This window comes from Papaver somniferum, chromosome 7 (assembly GCF_003573695.1).
Source record: "Papaver somniferum cultivar HN1 chromosome 7, ASM357369v1, whole genome shotgun sequence".
Taxonomy (NCBI): Eukaryota; Viridiplantae; Streptophyta; class Magnoliopsida; order Ranunculales; family Papaveraceae; genus Papaver; species Papaver somniferum.
The window spans coordinates 240,798,433-240,815,703 of NC_039364.1; the positions used below are offsets into that span (position 1 = coordinate 240,798,433).

The 17,271-nt window shown below is 37.2% G+C and overlaps 1 protein-coding gene across 7 annotated transcripts; it reads right to left on the bottom strand.

Annotated features, from left to right (window-relative positions):
* Window positions 1–8,357: 8,357 nt before the first annotated feature.
* LOC113299984 (pyrophosphate-energized membrane proton pump 3-like) lies at window positions 8,358–16,160 on the bottom strand. 7 transcript variants are annotated; one of them, XM_026549114.1, is made up of 16 exons: window positions 15,878–15,940; window positions 15,697–15,759; window positions 14,788–15,155; window positions 13,788–13,991; window positions 13,485–13,630; window positions 13,231–13,378; window positions 13,007–13,139; window positions 12,433–12,605; window positions 11,921–12,041; window positions 10,846–11,027; window positions 10,259–10,696; window positions 9,996–10,160; window positions 9,759–9,914; window positions 9,543–9,654; window positions 8,938–9,157; window positions 8,360–8,686 (listed from the first exon to the last, which is right to left on the bottom strand). In XM_026549114.1, the coding sequence occupies exons 3-16, from the start codon at window positions 14,881–14,883 to the stop codon at window positions 8,587–8,589; spliced, it is 2,394 nt and encodes a 797-aa protein (XP_026404899.1). In that variant the 5' UTR covers window positions 14,884–15,155; window positions 15,697–15,759; window positions 15,878–15,940; the 3' UTR covers window positions 8,360–8,586. The 7 variants fall into 7 exon arrangements, with proteins under 7 accessions (XP_026404904.1, XP_026404899.1, XP_026404901.1 ...); XM_026549116.1 differs by lacking the exon at window positions 15,878–15,940 and adding an exon at window positions 15,848–15,865; XM_026549119.1 differs by lacking the exons at window positions 15,697–15,759; window positions 15,878–15,940 and adding an exon at window positions 15,972–16,160 and having other exon boundaries at window positions 8,358–8,686.
* Window positions 16,161–17,271: the final 1,111 nt, after the last annotated feature.

Consider the following 17,271-nt stretch of genomic DNA (forward strand, 5'->3'; position numbering starts at 1 on the left):
TGAGAATTAAGGTTAAGATGGTGTTTAGATGTACATTCAGAACTTATTTTTTGATTTTTAACAGTCAAAAAGTCAGAAATCAGTTCGGGAATAAATATTTAGAATGATTTTTAGAATTAAAAAGATCTGTTTTTTGTGAAGCAAAATAGTTTTGCTTCCGACTTCTGTTTCTGGTATCCAATTATGCTATAAGACCAAGTGTATTACAAACATCTTAAAAGATTTCTCGTTCTTTAATCTTGAGCTTCTATGCTCCGTTATTCTCGTTCTTCGAGTGTATTCCGAATCTCCGATTGTTTTCTCTAATCCCAGTTTATTTTTTTCCCGTATTATTTCTTTTATGGTAAAGCGTTTTGCTTTTATAAAGTTCATTCATACAGGCGGGAAACAAACTCGAAGCAAGCTTTATTAAGTGGCTTTGGATGTTTAGCCGTAAGAGTAACAGTGACCATCACTATTAACGCTTTTAATTAGAGTTTCTGGGTCATGCACATGATGACTTTATATAAATAAACAATGCTCCAGACATCACTTTCCCTTTTTAATTTTATGGTATCAAGGCTTGTACAGCCATTTCCTGTTCTCCGCAATATCGACTTCTTTTGTCTAAAACTGACTCTTAAGAACTCTGATTTTGTTGTTGTAACGCGCAATCAATGGCAACAGAAGGTGGTATAGAATTAGCGGCCTGTATTGGAGCAGCACCTCCTGAATTTGCTTCTAACCCCCACCAGATTATCTATGCTGGCATTATCAGTCTCTTTCTAGTAGGCCTGGTTGGGACCTCAATAATTCTTGATCACAAATCATCATACCATGTGTATGATTCTTACTGTTTCATAATTCGATCATGAATAATTCCAAAATGATTTACAGACAGCTCTTTCACAGACAGAAGAATATATGGATTAGCAAGACCCGCCTTGTAGGCGTGCAAGGGGACTTCATGGTCATAGACCCAGTTCATGAATATATCGAATAGCATCCAAATAAGCGTTTCATGATCACCCGAGTGATGATCAACAAATTTTCAAACTTCCTTTGGTATATATGGTTGCCTTTCACGTCTTCCATCTTCAACTCGCCATACACGTAAATCGTGTGGTTTTTTAGTATGCCTGCCTTATAGGGCAGGTCTTCCTTGTTAGTGTGAGATCATGAAGCAATATTTGTGTGACCAGATACCTGTAATAGATTGCGTTCAGGTTCACGACTTCTTGAGCATGCATACTACTTAAGTACAGTGCAAAAATGTGGATGGACGTACGAACCAGCCGCTTTTGTTATTTTCCTTCGTCTTTAGTAGAAAGTCATGGCAGCTTCTAGCACCACAAGATTGGTCCTTCTCTTACTCATTTTCACTACTATGTTTTCTCTCCATCTAGGAAGCAGCGCCATGCCAGAATCCTCAGCTCCAGAGGGCGCAAGCGCGACTTTTGGAGATCGAAAGATAAAAAATAAGTCCATTCATAAAGTGTCGTTGGGTCAAAAAAGTTATCCGGGCTGGGGATTGTTGGTGTTGTCAGACCGATCCCGCCGACTTATGTTGGATATTCAAGGCGGACTGCCTTGATAATTGCAAATGGAACTAATAGATCATTCATCCCGATGGTTATTTTAAACACAAAATAATCTATTGTGATACTTTTATTCCTTGTATACATGATTATAAGTTAAGCATAATATAAAAAAGTTTAAGGAGCTGCAATTGATAAGACTTGCATGATCCTAAGCTTGTCACCTTGACACTTGGATCAAATGTTTGTTCTCTTGTTTTTAGAATGCACTTTTTACGGTCTTTAGTTCTACCTGTGAAATTATAACAACTTGCAAAAGAATGATCTTTTAGGATCATGATCTTTTTGAGGGTATCATGGTTTTATTAGGCCACCTTCCCTATAGTGATAAGGGATGTCCTAAAACGTTGAAATGACTAACCAACCCTTATCTTAATTTAATTTAAAACCAACCTAATAACCATCTATATATATATAACCACCACCTCCTCCCACGACCACCGCCCACCACCGCGGATTACCACCACCACCACCTCCGATTATCACCACCACCAACCACCGATTACCACCACCACCACCACTGCCCACCGCCGCCAATTACCACCACCACCTCCTCCGATTATCACCACCACCAACCACCGATTACCACCACCACCTCCTCCCATCACCACCACAACCGCCTATTTAAGAAATGTAACAACATCAATGCAATCACAATTAAGTTCGGTTACATAATAATTTTATCGAGTATAAAAGACGCCAGCCGCAACCCGATTCTGGCATGGGAACACTCCGGAGGTATTTTCCAACAAACCCTTCGCTTTAATTTGATTTTGATTGCTTCAATTGAATAGAAATCATCAAAATATGGTTTTAATAGGAGTTACAAAGCCATGTTCGGTTAGGTCGATTTTCCAAACAATCCTAGTTTACTAACCGAACTTCTTGAAAATGAAGAACACGAAGAACAGTTCGGTTCTATTGGATTTAAAACTAAGTCACCGAACTCTCTGTTCGGTTGTTTCGCAAAAAAATTTAAAATTACAAAGTAACCGAACTCCACCCTTAGAACCGAAAAAAACACAAACAAATCCAGTCTAACCGAACTGTGTTGTTGTGGCCACTATGTTGAGTTCCAAAATAACCGAACTTAGCCAATAGAGTTCGGTTTGTTCGCAAAAAATTTTAAAACTACAAAGTAACCGAACTTAGCCAATAGATGCTGGAACTTCACATTTTTTTTGTTTGTTAAGTTCGGTAACTTCACAATTTTATCGCAGAAACCGAACTCAAAGTTCGGTTGGCTAGTTGTTAGGTTCAAGTTTGCGAAAGAAACGAACTTTGTAAACTTATATACTCTTATATTACGTAAAGTTCGGTTAGATCAAAAGTGCATGCAGTTTGCGAACCAACCGAACTTTGTACACCAAAGTTCGGTTAGTTGAGAACCAACCGAACATAACGCTGTAACTCCTAGAAATTATTAGAGAGTTCGGTAACCTGCGTGTTTGGAACAAGTAACCGAACTACACTTTCAGATGAGTTCGGTTACTTGTTCATCTCACGGGGCAACCGAACTACAGCTTCAGATGAGTTCGGTTACTTGTTCTTCATATAAAGTAACTGAACTGTTCAAAATCCAGTTCAAATCCGGATTATTTTGAAGATTAACAAATATTCTAGGAGAGGATGGAGATGAAGAATCAGATGAGTTTTCATCATTTGAATACTCAAACTTAGTGAATTAGAAAAAATAATTATTTCCCATGTTTTTCTCCTTCATCTTCTCTAACTCTAATCTCTCAATAATTCTACTCAACTAATAATAAACCCATCTTTTAATTTAATCTCACTAATTATTTTCAACTAAATCATTCACTAATCATAACCTAAAATTAATTAAGAGGATAGATTAAATAAATAAATAATTAGATATGAGATGACTTAGAATTACTTCTAATGCCTTTAACCAAAATAAAATCATGATCCCAAAAAACCATCGTCCCGAAAAATCGTTCTTGCAAAAAGAAACAGCCCATGTAAATTGCTACCCATTAGCAGCCAGCTATGTACATTTAAGGTGTCCAAAAAAGTACAATATCGTCCACACTGTCTTGTTTGTGCAAGGCAGCAGCAGCACTCAACTTTTCCCAATTATTAGTGGTTAGCTAAGCTCTGCCTTCCTTTTTCTGACCGATTTGGGATGAAATACATACGAAAAAACGGAAGAATCCAAAAACCTTATGAACACGTGTCGTCTTATAATTGAGGTTGCATTATCTGTCGACACACATTTCCGTGTCGGTTTTTGTTGGACTCTGAAATTTTTACTTTTACGAGGAAAAGAGGGAATCTATTCTAAACAGAAACTTCTGTTTTCTAATGCTCTACTTGGAATCAAGCCTTAAAGAGAATCAGACCTAGTGGCATTTGAAAACAATAATGCGAGGTAGTAGAAGTGGCTTTGGAAATTTCAATGCATTTTATAGAGACCAACTTCGTGTGTTTTAATCTCTCATTCGTTTCTTGCAGATTCATTGGTTCTGGATTTATCCCAAATAAACTCGATCTTACTTAAGCCCCCTGTTTATCTCAATAGTAGAATTGGCTTTCCAAACTTAAATCTACTTCATTTATTTCTAGTTTTTTTTTTTTAATATGAAACGTTTGCTTTTACCAAGTTCATTTTTTATCTTAACCACAACCACTTCGTTAGTAAGTGGCTTTGAGTGACCGTCGAATGCTAATAGTGACCGTCGAATAATGCTTTTAATTAGCAGAAAATGGATCATTTGATCAGGCAAGAATTATTTTTGGTTCAAATAGACGAGTAAATTTTCTGCTGGGTGAAATGGACGAGAGATATTTAAAAGTGTAACCGGCAGAAACACCCTTTATCTATCTTCTCTCTATTTTCTCTCTGCCATCTCGTTCTCTCCGCCACATCAAAAATCCGATCTATTTCTACTCCTTCTGTTTTCTCCACCACAATCACTTGTTCCAAATGCTGAAATTAGTTTCTCCACCGTCTTCATCATCTTTATCCATCATTTTCATCATCTTTTTCCACCTTCTACATCAACAATATCATCATCTTTGTCCACTGTTTACATCAACAATATCATCACAGTTGAAATTGAAGACTTCATTGTTGAAATTGGCTTTTCGCCGTCTGCAAACACCATGTCGAGCAGCCTAATTAGGGTTTGAAAAGATCAATTTCACAAAATGTCACATAGAACTCGTAAGTTCCCAAATCCTAACTCTATTTTGAAACTGGTTTGCATCTTGTTGTTGTATCTGTATTGGATGAAACTAGTTTTCAAAAGTGCATGCTTAAATTTTTGAATTGGTTGAACTACCTGGGTGTAACTTGGTTACTTTTATTTATTTTAGCATAAATTAGGTTGTTGTTGTAATTCATATGTGTTGGAGGAAACTAGTTTTCATATTGTTTTGTTGTAATTGATGGTTAGTTGTATTGGATGAACCTATATTTGAGGTCAGCTGTAGTGGATGAAACTGGTTTGCATCTGGTTGTTATAATAATGATGTAACTGGTTATCTGTATTACATGAAGAGATGAAACTAGTCTGGTGCCAAATGCAAAATGGTTTTAGGTCATCAAACTGATATGTAGAAACTGGGTTTCATCTAGCTCTAATATAAGATGTAACTGGTTTCATCTGATACCTGCTGAAACTGGTTCTCGTCTAGCTTTAAAGATATGATGTAACTGATTTTCATCTAGCTTTAAAATAGGATTTAACTGGTTTCGATTTAAATTGTTGCAGGAAGCGATGGGGATATTGAGTTGGAAGCAAAGGATAAGACAATCTTGGACAGAAGAAACATATAGAATTGTCTATAGTTTCAAGATGGAAAAGAGGTGTTGATATTCATGGGGTCGATACTGTTGCTGGTGATGACATTGGAGGAGAAATGGGTTTCTAATGAATCTGATGGGTGGTCACCGTTGCTGCAATAATAGGTTTGTGATTGGTATTGCTGCCAGAGATGGATGTGTAGAGCAATAGAAGAGAGTATGAATCTCAGGTTGTTGTTGACTAGCTGAGTAGATGGATCTGGTGTTGTTACCATGAACTTGAAGTTATACTCTAGGTTTTACTGAGATAGTGACTATGTAGCAGGTTGAGATTGCAGTTGACCTAGTGGTGCTGGTGAAACATGGATGAGCTGGTGAAGTTTTGAAGTGGGTGCTACAATGGCATGACTAATAGATTGCAGGTTTGCTCGATTTGTGGAGTTTGCAAGGGAGTTACAGAATGATTTGAAGAGAATCAGTTGATTCTTGTATTGTTTGTTCATGGGGTGTAGTCTAAGGAAGAAGATGATCACAAAATGAGTAGACCTTGTATATGGAATACTCAATGATGAAAGTAGGTGATGGAAGTTGAACAAGGACTAACAATGCCGTTTCATTTCAGTTTTTTTAGCAATAAGTCGCAACAAAAAAATATTAATGTAATTAAGTTTAAGTTTTTTGTTTGTAAAACTTTATATTTGCATGCGTTTATGAACCTGGATTCATCCATGGATGTATATTCTTAATTTCAGGTCAATTAATATGAAAATTTTACTTAAATTAATTGGAACTTGTTGATATTTCATACAATCTAGTCTGAATATGCAGGATGAAAACCAGATGCATCTTGACAAAAAAAATATATTTTTGTTTGAATATGCAGGATGAAACTGGTTTTATCCAAGATTTTTTGTTTCAGAGTGTCTAGGATAAAAAAAAATGTTGAAATGATCAGGATGCAATTGGTTTCATCTTGTCCAAAAATCTGGGTTTTTCAAAATATGCAGGATGAAAACAGTTTCATCCTGGTTTAATCTGTATTGTTCCTGAATTCATTCAAGTTTTACCATAAAAAAAATGAAGAGCATCTACGATTGAACACGAGTCAGTAGAATGCATAACCATAGAAAGAATTTAGAAATTCAAAGCATTTGCAAGAAGTATATGAATAAAGTCAGTGTTATTATTCAGTTGAATACATAAAGAAACAAAAAATGAAAAGCTAATACAAGATGAACCTGGATTCATCTATGCTAAATCATCACATGAAAAAACACAGTTCACAAACAATTGAATTAGATTATTATCTAAATTGTACCTAAATCATTAGATGATGGTCACCAAAATCACACAATAACATCCAACATAGTTTCGTAAGAATAACAGAAAATATGAAGAGGTAAAATCATCAGATGATGGTCTTGGAATCTGATAACCCTAGAAAATCAAGATGATTCGAAAATTACACTAAAATGAAATTAAAAACACATCATCTGAAAGCTAATTCGGTACGATTAATATTGAATTCGAAAACCCTTAGAAGATCATGAGTAAAAATCCAAAGTTAATAAAAATTAAAACACACCATCAATAGCTAATGAAACTTCAATTCTTCTTCAACCCGGAGCTTATACCAGCGGAACCCATTTTCAGGCAAACATCGAGAACCTAGTCTTCTCATCACCGTCGACTTCCATTTCGATCAAATACCATATCCAAACTTGAACGAAAATCTGTAATATTCTTTTGAATAATGACAATGGAGGACATAAAGATTAAAGAAGCCTGTTCTTCCGATTAAGAGAATATGTTTTACAAACTTGAAACAGAATCTGAAGAATTTGTTTTGAATATTTTCAAAAGATGCTTGGTAATTTTTCATCGAGAATCGGTCTGAGGATGAAGAAGCCTGTTCTTCTTTGGATCAAAAGTCTTTTTCACCCAAAATTAAAGAAGATAAGGACATATTGGTCCATTCCAATTAATTAATAAGCAAAATTCTGGGTGAAATATCCAAAATGGATAATTGAAAAGTATTTTTTTTTATTCCCGTCCATTTAAACAACATCAAATTTTATAAATCTTTTTCACCCAGAAATCGTTGTTTTTGGTCTATTTGGCCAATTTTGTGTTTAATTAGAGTGTCCGGGGCATGCACATGAATCATGATGACCATAAACTCAGAATGATTGACACTTTAGACATCACTTTCATTTTAATATTTTGGTATTAAGGCATGCCCTCCTGCTCGGCAATATCTCATCTATCATCTATAAAAGCGTCGACTTCATTTTTCCTTAAACTGACTCGAGAACTCTGATTTTGTTGTTGTGACGTGCAATCAATGGCAACAACAGGTGGTCTAGAATTAGCGGCCTGTATTTGGGCACCACCTGAATTTGCTTCTAACCCCACCACACTATCTATGCTGGCAATGGCATTACCAATGTCTTTTCCACTGGGCCTAGTTGGGACCTCAATAATTCTTGATCACAAATCATCATACCATCTGTATGATTCTTACTGTTTCATAATCGACCATAAATGATTCGAAAATGATTTACGGACAGCTCTTTCACAGACAGAAGAATATATCGATTAGCGCAAGACCCACCTTGTAGGCGTGCAAGGGGACTTCATGATTTTAGACCCACGTTTCCAGTTTCCACAATGCTCTAGACTAGAGTATCTGAAGAAGGTACACTAGTTGCACATAACCTGAAATAAATATCACTACCCCCCCTGGAGCGAGAGACCCATCCTCCATCATAGATTAATGTGATTGATCCACCCAATCGACCAAGTTAGGTAATCCTTAATGTGATTGATCCACCCTGTGCCCTACGTGTCCAGTATTAGTGCAGATGGTACATATTCAAGTACTTCACTCAACCTCCATTTCAGAAAAAGTTTTCAAGTGAGCTGTTAGAGTCCGATACACAATTAGCATAGCTTTACATGAAAAGGAACTTGGACAAAATACCAATATGAGCTATGTTAGAAAAGAGCAGAAGTCTAGGGCTAACACCCAAATGGGTTGTCATTTTAACATTACTAGTTCAAGCAGAGAGAAGAAACATTGGAAGAGGGTAGAAAAAAGAAAACAAAATAAAGGGGCCGCAGTGAAACTCAATTTTAGATAGCTTAACCAACTACTTTACCAGATCATGGAATGCGTAACTGTTCATGTCAAATGCTGAGAAAAAGATGTACAAAAAAGAAGTATAAAGTATAAAGAACTTCTCATAGAAACACTGGTGCCATAACTAGAGTAATTGTTGCGAGCATCTTGATAAGGACATGGATTGAAGGGCCAGCAGTGTCTTTGAAAGGATCTCCTACACTGCATGAAAGTAAAAATAGTTTCATGTTAGGAATCTTTCAGTATTTTTTAACATGACTTACAACAGGCTTATGCTGCAAAGACAAGAACTCTTCTCCTCTCCTATAAGGTAAGCACATACAAGTTACAAAACAAAATTAAACCACTAATTTGTCTGCCTAGTCATGCATGTTCGTTTTTAGAAGATGATTGGGCATTAAGCAAAGATCATTTGGAAAGGTAGAACTTTTTAAATGGATATGCAAACTTACGTGTCTCCTGTGATCGCAGCTTTGTGGCAATCACTTCCCTTGCCTCCTAGTGCACCAGTTTCTATGTACTTCTTTGCATTATCCCATGCACCACCAGCAGTATTCAGGAAGAGAGCCATAAGGATACCAGTGACGGTTGCAAACATCAACATAGATGCCACAACTTTGGCACCAAGTAGAGGATGTCCCGTGAAGTGCCCTAACCATCGAAACATAAAACCTGCATCCGAAAATAGTTAAAGCAATGACAGTCACATGGAGACAAATAACATAAGAAAACAATTTACAGGTTTAGAGGAATGTTTTCTTCTACAAAAGTAGCTTTTGTAGGGTAGAGAAAGATTTGCATCATCATGACATGCTATCAGTTTAAGGATACAGAAGTGAGATTAATGTTACCTACAGATTGCTTATCGTGGACACAACTAGTTATTTGCGGAAAACCAGATAGTTTTTACATGCCTAATAACTAATAACAGAATTTTGGACCTATATCCAACTAATGGGAGTCCTACAGGCCCCACACCGCAACAAAGACGGCAAAAAATAAAAAATGGGATGCATAATCTCATACTGTAGAGAGAGGGGAGAAAAGGGGAACTCACCAACTGCAATGGGTGATATAATTGCCAAGGCACCGGGCTTTATCATTTCCCGCAATGATGCAGATGCCACAATTGCGACACACCGACCATAATCAGGTTTCTCCTTGTATTCCTGGTAAACAATATTTAATTTAATCAATTGGCCACCAGTGAAAGGGAGACAGAACCCCCTACAAAAAGAATACATCACACAGCACGTTAGAAACATATACTCACCATTATACCAGGTCTCTCAATGAATTGTCTCCTCACTTCATTAACCACCTCTTGAGCAGTTCGGCCAACCGCCGAACAGGCCCAGGCACTGAATAAAAAGATGAGCATAGAGCCCAACAGGCCACCTACGAAAACTTCCGGAATTGCGATGTCAACCTAAAAAAAGTGCCAATTTTAATGAGAAGGACAGCTAGGGATGGTAAACATTTGGAAACTCAAACTTAGAACTCTGTGCACCTGGTTGAAAGGTGTGTTAGCAAATGAAGCTACTTCATCCATATAAGCACTAAATAGCAGGAAAGCAGCAAGGGCAGCTGATCCAATAGCAAAACCCTTGGTGGTAGCCTTTGTTGTGTTCCCAACGGCATCAAGAAGGTCGGTGATCTCACGAACACTTTCAGGCTGTAAGAGACATGAAAATCTCAAATCGCTAAGAATAACAAACTTTTATCTTCTTAATAAATGAGCAACTTTTATATCGAATCTATGAGATGTTACACCTGTTGGCTCATTTCAACAATTCCACCGGCATTATCAGCTATCGGACCAAACATATCCATGGTGAGAACATATGCAGCTGTGCTAAGCATACCCATGGTTGCTACAGCAGTCCCAAACAGACCGCCAGTAGGGACTCCAGTTTCATCCACCAAGCCCGACGTGTGACCAAGCCAGAAAGCAGAAACGATGGCTACACTAATTACAAGAACTGGAAGAGCAGTTGATTCTAAACCTAAACTGATGCCTGCAATTATGTTGGTTCCATGCCCTGTAGAACTGGCAAGAGCTAACGTGCGGACAGGCTCATGCTTGTAATCGGTATAATACTTAGTAATATAGACAAACGTGTAGGCTGTCATAATCCCAACCAAGCCACACAGGGCAAAGTTCAACCATGCGGTAGGCGCTTGCTCAGTGTAAAGCATCCAACGAGTAGACTGGAGATATAATCCAACAGAAAAACATTTGAATGTCAAATAAAGACGGCATAACCAAATAATTACCGACTTCTAATTTTAAGGTAACAAAGTAACCACAACAAATACTTTTATGAAGTGGAAACTTCCTGCTGAAGATGTAGTATTACCGCGCCAAACGTAATAACAGCTAAAACAATCGTAATTGAATAGCCTCTCTGAAGAATCGCCATTGGATCCTCTATAAGTGTCCCAGCATCACGTGTACCCCTGATTGAAAGAATCCCAATTGAAGATATAACCAGGTCGAAAGAGTGTATAACAAGGGGGAACAATATGAATCCAGTTGGATCTGCAAAAAATGAAATAAAGAGGAATCCAACCAATAATTAATGAATTCACACGTTTATAATGTCACTATAACTCAATTTTGAAGTAAAGAAAATATAAGGATTTGCAGGTGCAGATTAAGGGGGATCACGTTAGAAGACAAAAAAGAGTTATCAGCCCAGAAAAGACCTCCACATAAGAGGACGTTTCATCAAACAAAACTACCAATCAGAGCTCTGAAATTCTTCATATAGCTGACAGCTAATCAAGTAGGGTAGAGTACTCGAGCGTATGAACTTAATACCAAACAAATGTAAAAGCACAATGGAACACTGCAGTATAAACTAAAGGTTCTTTTCCTTCCTGTTTAATTGAACACTGCAGTATTTCCTAAGGAACAATAGGTACTGTTTCGAAAGAACCAGGTGATTCACAAAGCAAAATAGGGCATGGCCAAGAAGTGCAATACAATAAAAAAGTGAATTTTAACGGAACCATCATCAGATCAAGTCATCAAGTAAAAAAGAGAGATCATATTTGATTGGATCATATAATTTTACCAACGTTTAGCATAAAGAGAAGCTGAGCATACTGAACAAAGAAGGTGAATCACATCCCAGGATTCCCAACTCATAATTTTCGAACTCCTCATTTCATTTTTGTAGTTTGCAGACAGGAGTTGTTAGGTTTAAAGTTAACAGGCAGTACCGTTTATCTATTGTTTCAAAATACATCAGTATGAACTGTAGCATTTCTATTTAAATGTTCTGTTAGATTGTACTATAGCAAAACTGAACGAAGCATGCCACAAAATCATTTGCAAGAATTATATATATATATTCCATTTACATAGTGTTTCAGCCATCAGATATCGATTTCAACAGGAAATAAAGAAAGAAACTGTAAAATCCTTGCCTTCAATTTTGCAACGCTTAGCCATTGTGCCCCCAAGTATCATAGCGCTGATTATTTCTGCAGCAATACTCTCAAAGAGATCAGCACCTCGTGCTGCACAATCACCCACATTGTCTCCAACCTTCAACACATATACAAATAAACCCTCATTAATACAAGTATTGGAACTAGAAAAGGAAAAAAAAAACAATAATGTGAGGATGTGGTTTAACACATAAACCTTAGAACACACTACCAATGCATCCGGTCAAATGCTACTTATGTGATGCATAATTTAAGACATCAGAACAAAGTTCAGGACGAACTCTGAAACCAAAAAAACATCTATGGGATGGTATCCAACTTTTCAGAAACATAATTCAATAGAGCATTCCTAAGAAACTAACAATAACACGTAATCTCGAGGCATGTCTTAGATATATAAAGGTTGTTGACTAAAGCATTCCTAGAATCCTAAGTAGTATCAAGAAATCTGCTGAAAAGTAAAGTAATTAGGATAAAAGGTTAAATACCAAATCAGCAATGACTGCCGGATTTCGAGGATCGTCTTCAGGTATCCCTTGCTCTACTTTTCCGACGAGATCAGCTCCAACATCAGCTGCTTTAGTGTATATTCCGCCACCTAACTGGGCAAAGAGGGCAACAAACGAAGCTCCGAAACCATATCCCACCAGGACAAGAGGCACTACAAAGCATGTAGAACAAAGTCAGTGAAAGATCAAAGACACGAGACACAATTTAAGCGGCTAACAAAACAAATATGAAGGAAAATCCCTTTTGTCTCTAAAGGAGATGACCAAAATAATACCACTTAGACAATCAATAGTCAAGATGCCACCGGTTCTCATATTAACATTTTCTCAGATTATCGTTGGTACCACAAAGGGGCAGGAAACACAAACATATCTTTGCTACAGCAATAGATGGTAGATAAACGACACAACATAACACTTAATCCTCCTGTAGGAAACAGGTGCTTAGAAAAGCGAGATTGATCGGTATAGTAAGGGAAAATGAGTGTCAAAGACATGATATCGTTAACATGCAAACCATGTGCATATTGGTTTCTCTAAAGAAGATGCTTACAATCAGTGACCTTCATTGAACCTGGTGTGTCTACACCCAATATTACGTAAAATGTGGCATAGAGGATTGCAACTCCAAGCACAGCCATGCCGACAACAATAATTGCTGAGAAGCCCCCAGCACGCACAGCTATCTGCGTAGAATTAATTGCTATTAAGACATACAAATAGGCCAATTTGTGAAGGCAGCATAAACAAATTGCAGAGATTATGCGGACAGAGAACCTGCAAAGCCTCTCTTGCAGACCGCCTGGCAGCACTAGATACTCGAACATTTGCACGTACGGATACCCACATACCAACGTACCCAGCCATACCAGAACATAGAGCCCCTAAAAGAAAAGAAGCAACTGTAATATAAGCAGACGCTGCCCTGGAAGAAAGCAAGGGATGAGAAAACAGTCAACATTTGACATGAAATGGAATATCCATAAAGTGAACAATTAGGGCAGAGAAAGAGAGGTGATAAAATACCGTACCTCCCAAGTGATTCCTGATGAGGACTCATTGTGCGGAATAAATAGATTACAAAGATCACCAAAGCAAGCACAAATGCCATCTTGGAAATAGTCCCATATTGGGTCCTAAAGAAGCCTTCTGCCCCATCCCGTATTGCTTCTGAAATCTACAAAATGAATGGCGAAGTCAATCAAATTCACAAAACTAGGATTAGAAGAGAGAGATTGACATTTTAACTATGTGATATAAACAAAAGAAAGAAAAGGAACCGCGTTATCATTAACGAAAAAGTGGACAAAACTATACAATAATCTGAGTAATACCTGAACCATCTCTGGAGGCCCCTCATCCTTTGCAAGCACCCATTTAGTAAGATATATAGCGAAAAGAAAGCTGATAAAGCAGACCGAGAAGACAAACAGAATAATTGGAGAGGTTCTTGCTCCAATATATACCAAGCCTCCCAAAGCCAGGAACAGAAGAACTAAAAGTACGCGTACATTAATTCTCATTAGAATCCTTAAAACCTGTATTAATACCCAGTGAAGAAAATAATTAAGTTATTGCACCCTATGGGATGGACACAAGAAGTTGATAAATAAATACAAACAAATGAAAAAAAGAAAAGTGCAAAAAGTTTTCAAGTTTCTACAAAGTGGTCAAGCTTCTCGAATAACAACTATTATAGTTTATATTCCAGTATTGCAAAACTGCGTAGATGTTCACATTTATTCCATCCCAAATCTGTTCATGTTATTCGACTTTCCTTATTATTCCATGAAAAGTTGTGGAGCCACCAATTGTAATGATAGGAACTTCAATTGTTTTTCAATTTCTGAAGAGAAAATCCTGAACTAAAAAAGGATCCTAGAGTGTCTAGAGTTCATCTTGACGGAGTTGTTTCGCATAGATTTGCCAGCAGGGATCACTCTAAATAAGCAAAATGTACATCACATCTCTTCCAGCCTTTCCACTAATAGCCACGGAAAAATCAGCCTTATATATACAACAGCACTTGCAGCTTTATATTTTTTAATTGCAAGAAACTTAGACAAAAGCAGTAACTATCTAATAGCTGGGTGCCAAAATCTCTCTGACATTCGTTACTTCTAATGCTATATAATGTTCACTAATTCATAACTACTGAGGCATTCATTCTGCGAAATTTGATTCCTTGATCCCACACAATTCAGTGTAGCACTGTCTTCAAAAAAATAAATCACTTTGTTTGGCCGGTAACAGTACAAATCATATTCCATAGAAGCTAATCATAAAATTGAATGCAATAACTATAGTGAAATTGATGGAGTAATAGAACCTTACCAGGGGAGTATAAGATTTACTACGCATTACTGGGAAAGTCCTGGGCCTATCTTGGTACGGCCCCAAAATCCCATCCTCCAAATCCGCATCCATCATTATTGCATGTGACGAGTTAACCTTCCGGGTAGTAGCAGGAAAAGGGTTGAACTCCCCACCCTGGGGCAAGTCACCCCCAGAACCTGGACGCTGAATTTTGAGTGAAGCTGGTTTAATCTATAAAGTACAACTTTAACACCATACAATTACAACTTTGTCAATAGGTCGTGTAGTTTGATGCCTCTCCCCCAAGTAGCTTGGAGTTCCTTTTCTGTTGAACTGGCCGTGAGAAGAGAAATCCGGATTCAAATTCTTCAATACCAAGCGGCTTCCTAGAGGAAACAGACATGAAAATATACTCAGACCATGACTACTTCATAAAACCTACCTACATCTACCATACAACAAACCAATGATAGAGATGGAGTTTGACAATAAAAACTCATGCAACCTTATAACCTTAACCCACATTAACAAAACATCTCTTACAAAAAAGCAAGTCGCAACTCAAGCAAAACATCTCAAAGTCAAAAGGATAACAATTACCAAACAGAAAATCTACTTTCTTGAACAAATTTCAGGGTCTTGGGCGATATCAGATTAAGATAAACCCTAATCACAATGTCATTAAAAAATCTAACATATTCCAGTCACACAATGAAACTGGCCAGTCCTAGTTTGACATTTGCATGCATGAAAAACTAAAATTCCTAAATGTCAACCTTAGCTATGACCAATTCAAAAACCCCATGTAATCTGATACCCAAAATGTCAACCTAAAAATTAAAAAGCGCAAGCCCTAAATTACACCCTTATCCATTATCAAACAAAACCCCAGACTACAACCATTATGAGAGAAAACCCTAGGCTTACCCTCTCCAAATTGATCAACAAAATCGTGAAATTCACACAACTAAGACCTGAAAACTGTAAGATCTGAACAAAAACAAAAAAAAAATCTAAGAATGTCAATATTCTTCCCCAATTTCCATCGTAAAATACGAATCAAGATCTCAAGAAATACCTAAACTAAACTGAAAAGTAATAACCAAACCTTGGTTATTTGATAGTCATTCACATCATCTATCTGAAATTATTGGTGACAGATTTAAGAAGAAGAAGAAGAAGAAGAAGATTAGTATATTTACCTTACCTACCCTCAAATTGACTTTGTTAGTAGTCGTCGTGGTAAGAAAGTGATTAAGCGTTGAAGTTGAGGTTTAGCCAGTAGTGAATTAGAAGAGTAGTAACTGCCATTAACGGGAACCACGTTGTTTTAGGTTTATACTCTGAATTTTTACAGAGATTCTGGAAAGAGAGAAAAAGAGAGAGAGAGAAAATGAGGGCATAAAAAGTAATTTCCTTTGCATGAAAGAAAATAAATTCTTAATTTTGTCTTCTTCTTTTTCTGCACAACTGGGCTCACTCTCCACGACCAATCCCATTTCTTGATCCAACCGTCATCCCAGCAATACGATTCTCATCTCATTCCAACAAGAGAGATAGTGGATCCAACCCTTTTAATGGGAATCGATCCTCTAACCTCTCTATTAGATAGTGAAAAATATTCGCAAAAAACTTGATGAGCATTTTCGACCTAGCCCACCATACGTAAAATAGTTGGCCGTGATGCTACTGGATTAAAAGTGCTCTAGTAGAGCAAAAGCGAAAATAATTCCAAACTACTACCACTCTTTTCTTTAATTATATAAGAACTAGGTTACAATTTCACGTTGGTATGTGGTAATGGTACTCATCGAGTCATGTATAATAATTTTTTTGATAGATTTCCAATTTGACTTCCATCTGTCACATGGTTGGCCATGTCATCTGCTGCCTGGTTTTCTTCTCTATAGTTGTGTTGCATAGCGGCTTGCAGGATCTATCGCATTCTTCCCTTTATTTCATCAACCATCTCTGAAATATACCAAGGTGGTGTAGCAGAAGAGGTAATAAATCGAAAAAGGTTTTATGAATCTGTCGCAAAATGAAATTTTGGCCATTATCTTTCCATCGCGATTTTGGATGCCAAAAGCAAGGCACATATTTTCGTTGTTAAGGCAGTCGTAATTCCTAATTGTTGTGCCAAAGCCATCGCAGTTCGCGTACCCACTTTTCTGCAAATGAAACTTGCACCTGCAAAATCTGGGTGTCCCCTGCCCCCCTAATTGGTCTTTATCTAGTCCATGTTTGAGGCGGTCCATCCTATTGAGATTATCGTCGTCATTCTGGTGCTTCCTAATTAGTTATGAACTGGTAGATTGCCCGGCAACATATGACGGAGGTAAGGTTTCTATATATATCCCAAGAATACTCCTGATGTTGTTTTAGATCCTAAGATAGGATATCTTCATATGTTGTTTTCTTTTTTATACTAGCTCATTTCTAGATAACCATAAGGTTCGGAATAGAAAACAGAAAGTTTGGATAGTTGATGTTTGAGAAATT

Bases quoted from the DNA above. Each gene is read 5' to 3' on its own strand.
- LOC113299984 (XM_026549119.1), bottom strand. From the start codon at position 14,883: ATGATGGATGCGGATTTGGAGGATGGGATTTTGGGGCCGTACCAAGAT. The intron at 13,379-13,484 runs GTACGGTATTTT...GCTTTCTTCCAG, and splicing joins CATCAGGAATCACTTGGGAG to GGCAGCGTCTGCTTATATTA. The intron at 12,606-13,006 runs GTAAGCATCTTC...CATGCTTTGTAG, and splicing joins TTCAATGAAGGTCACTGATT to TGCCTCTTGTCCTGGTGGGA.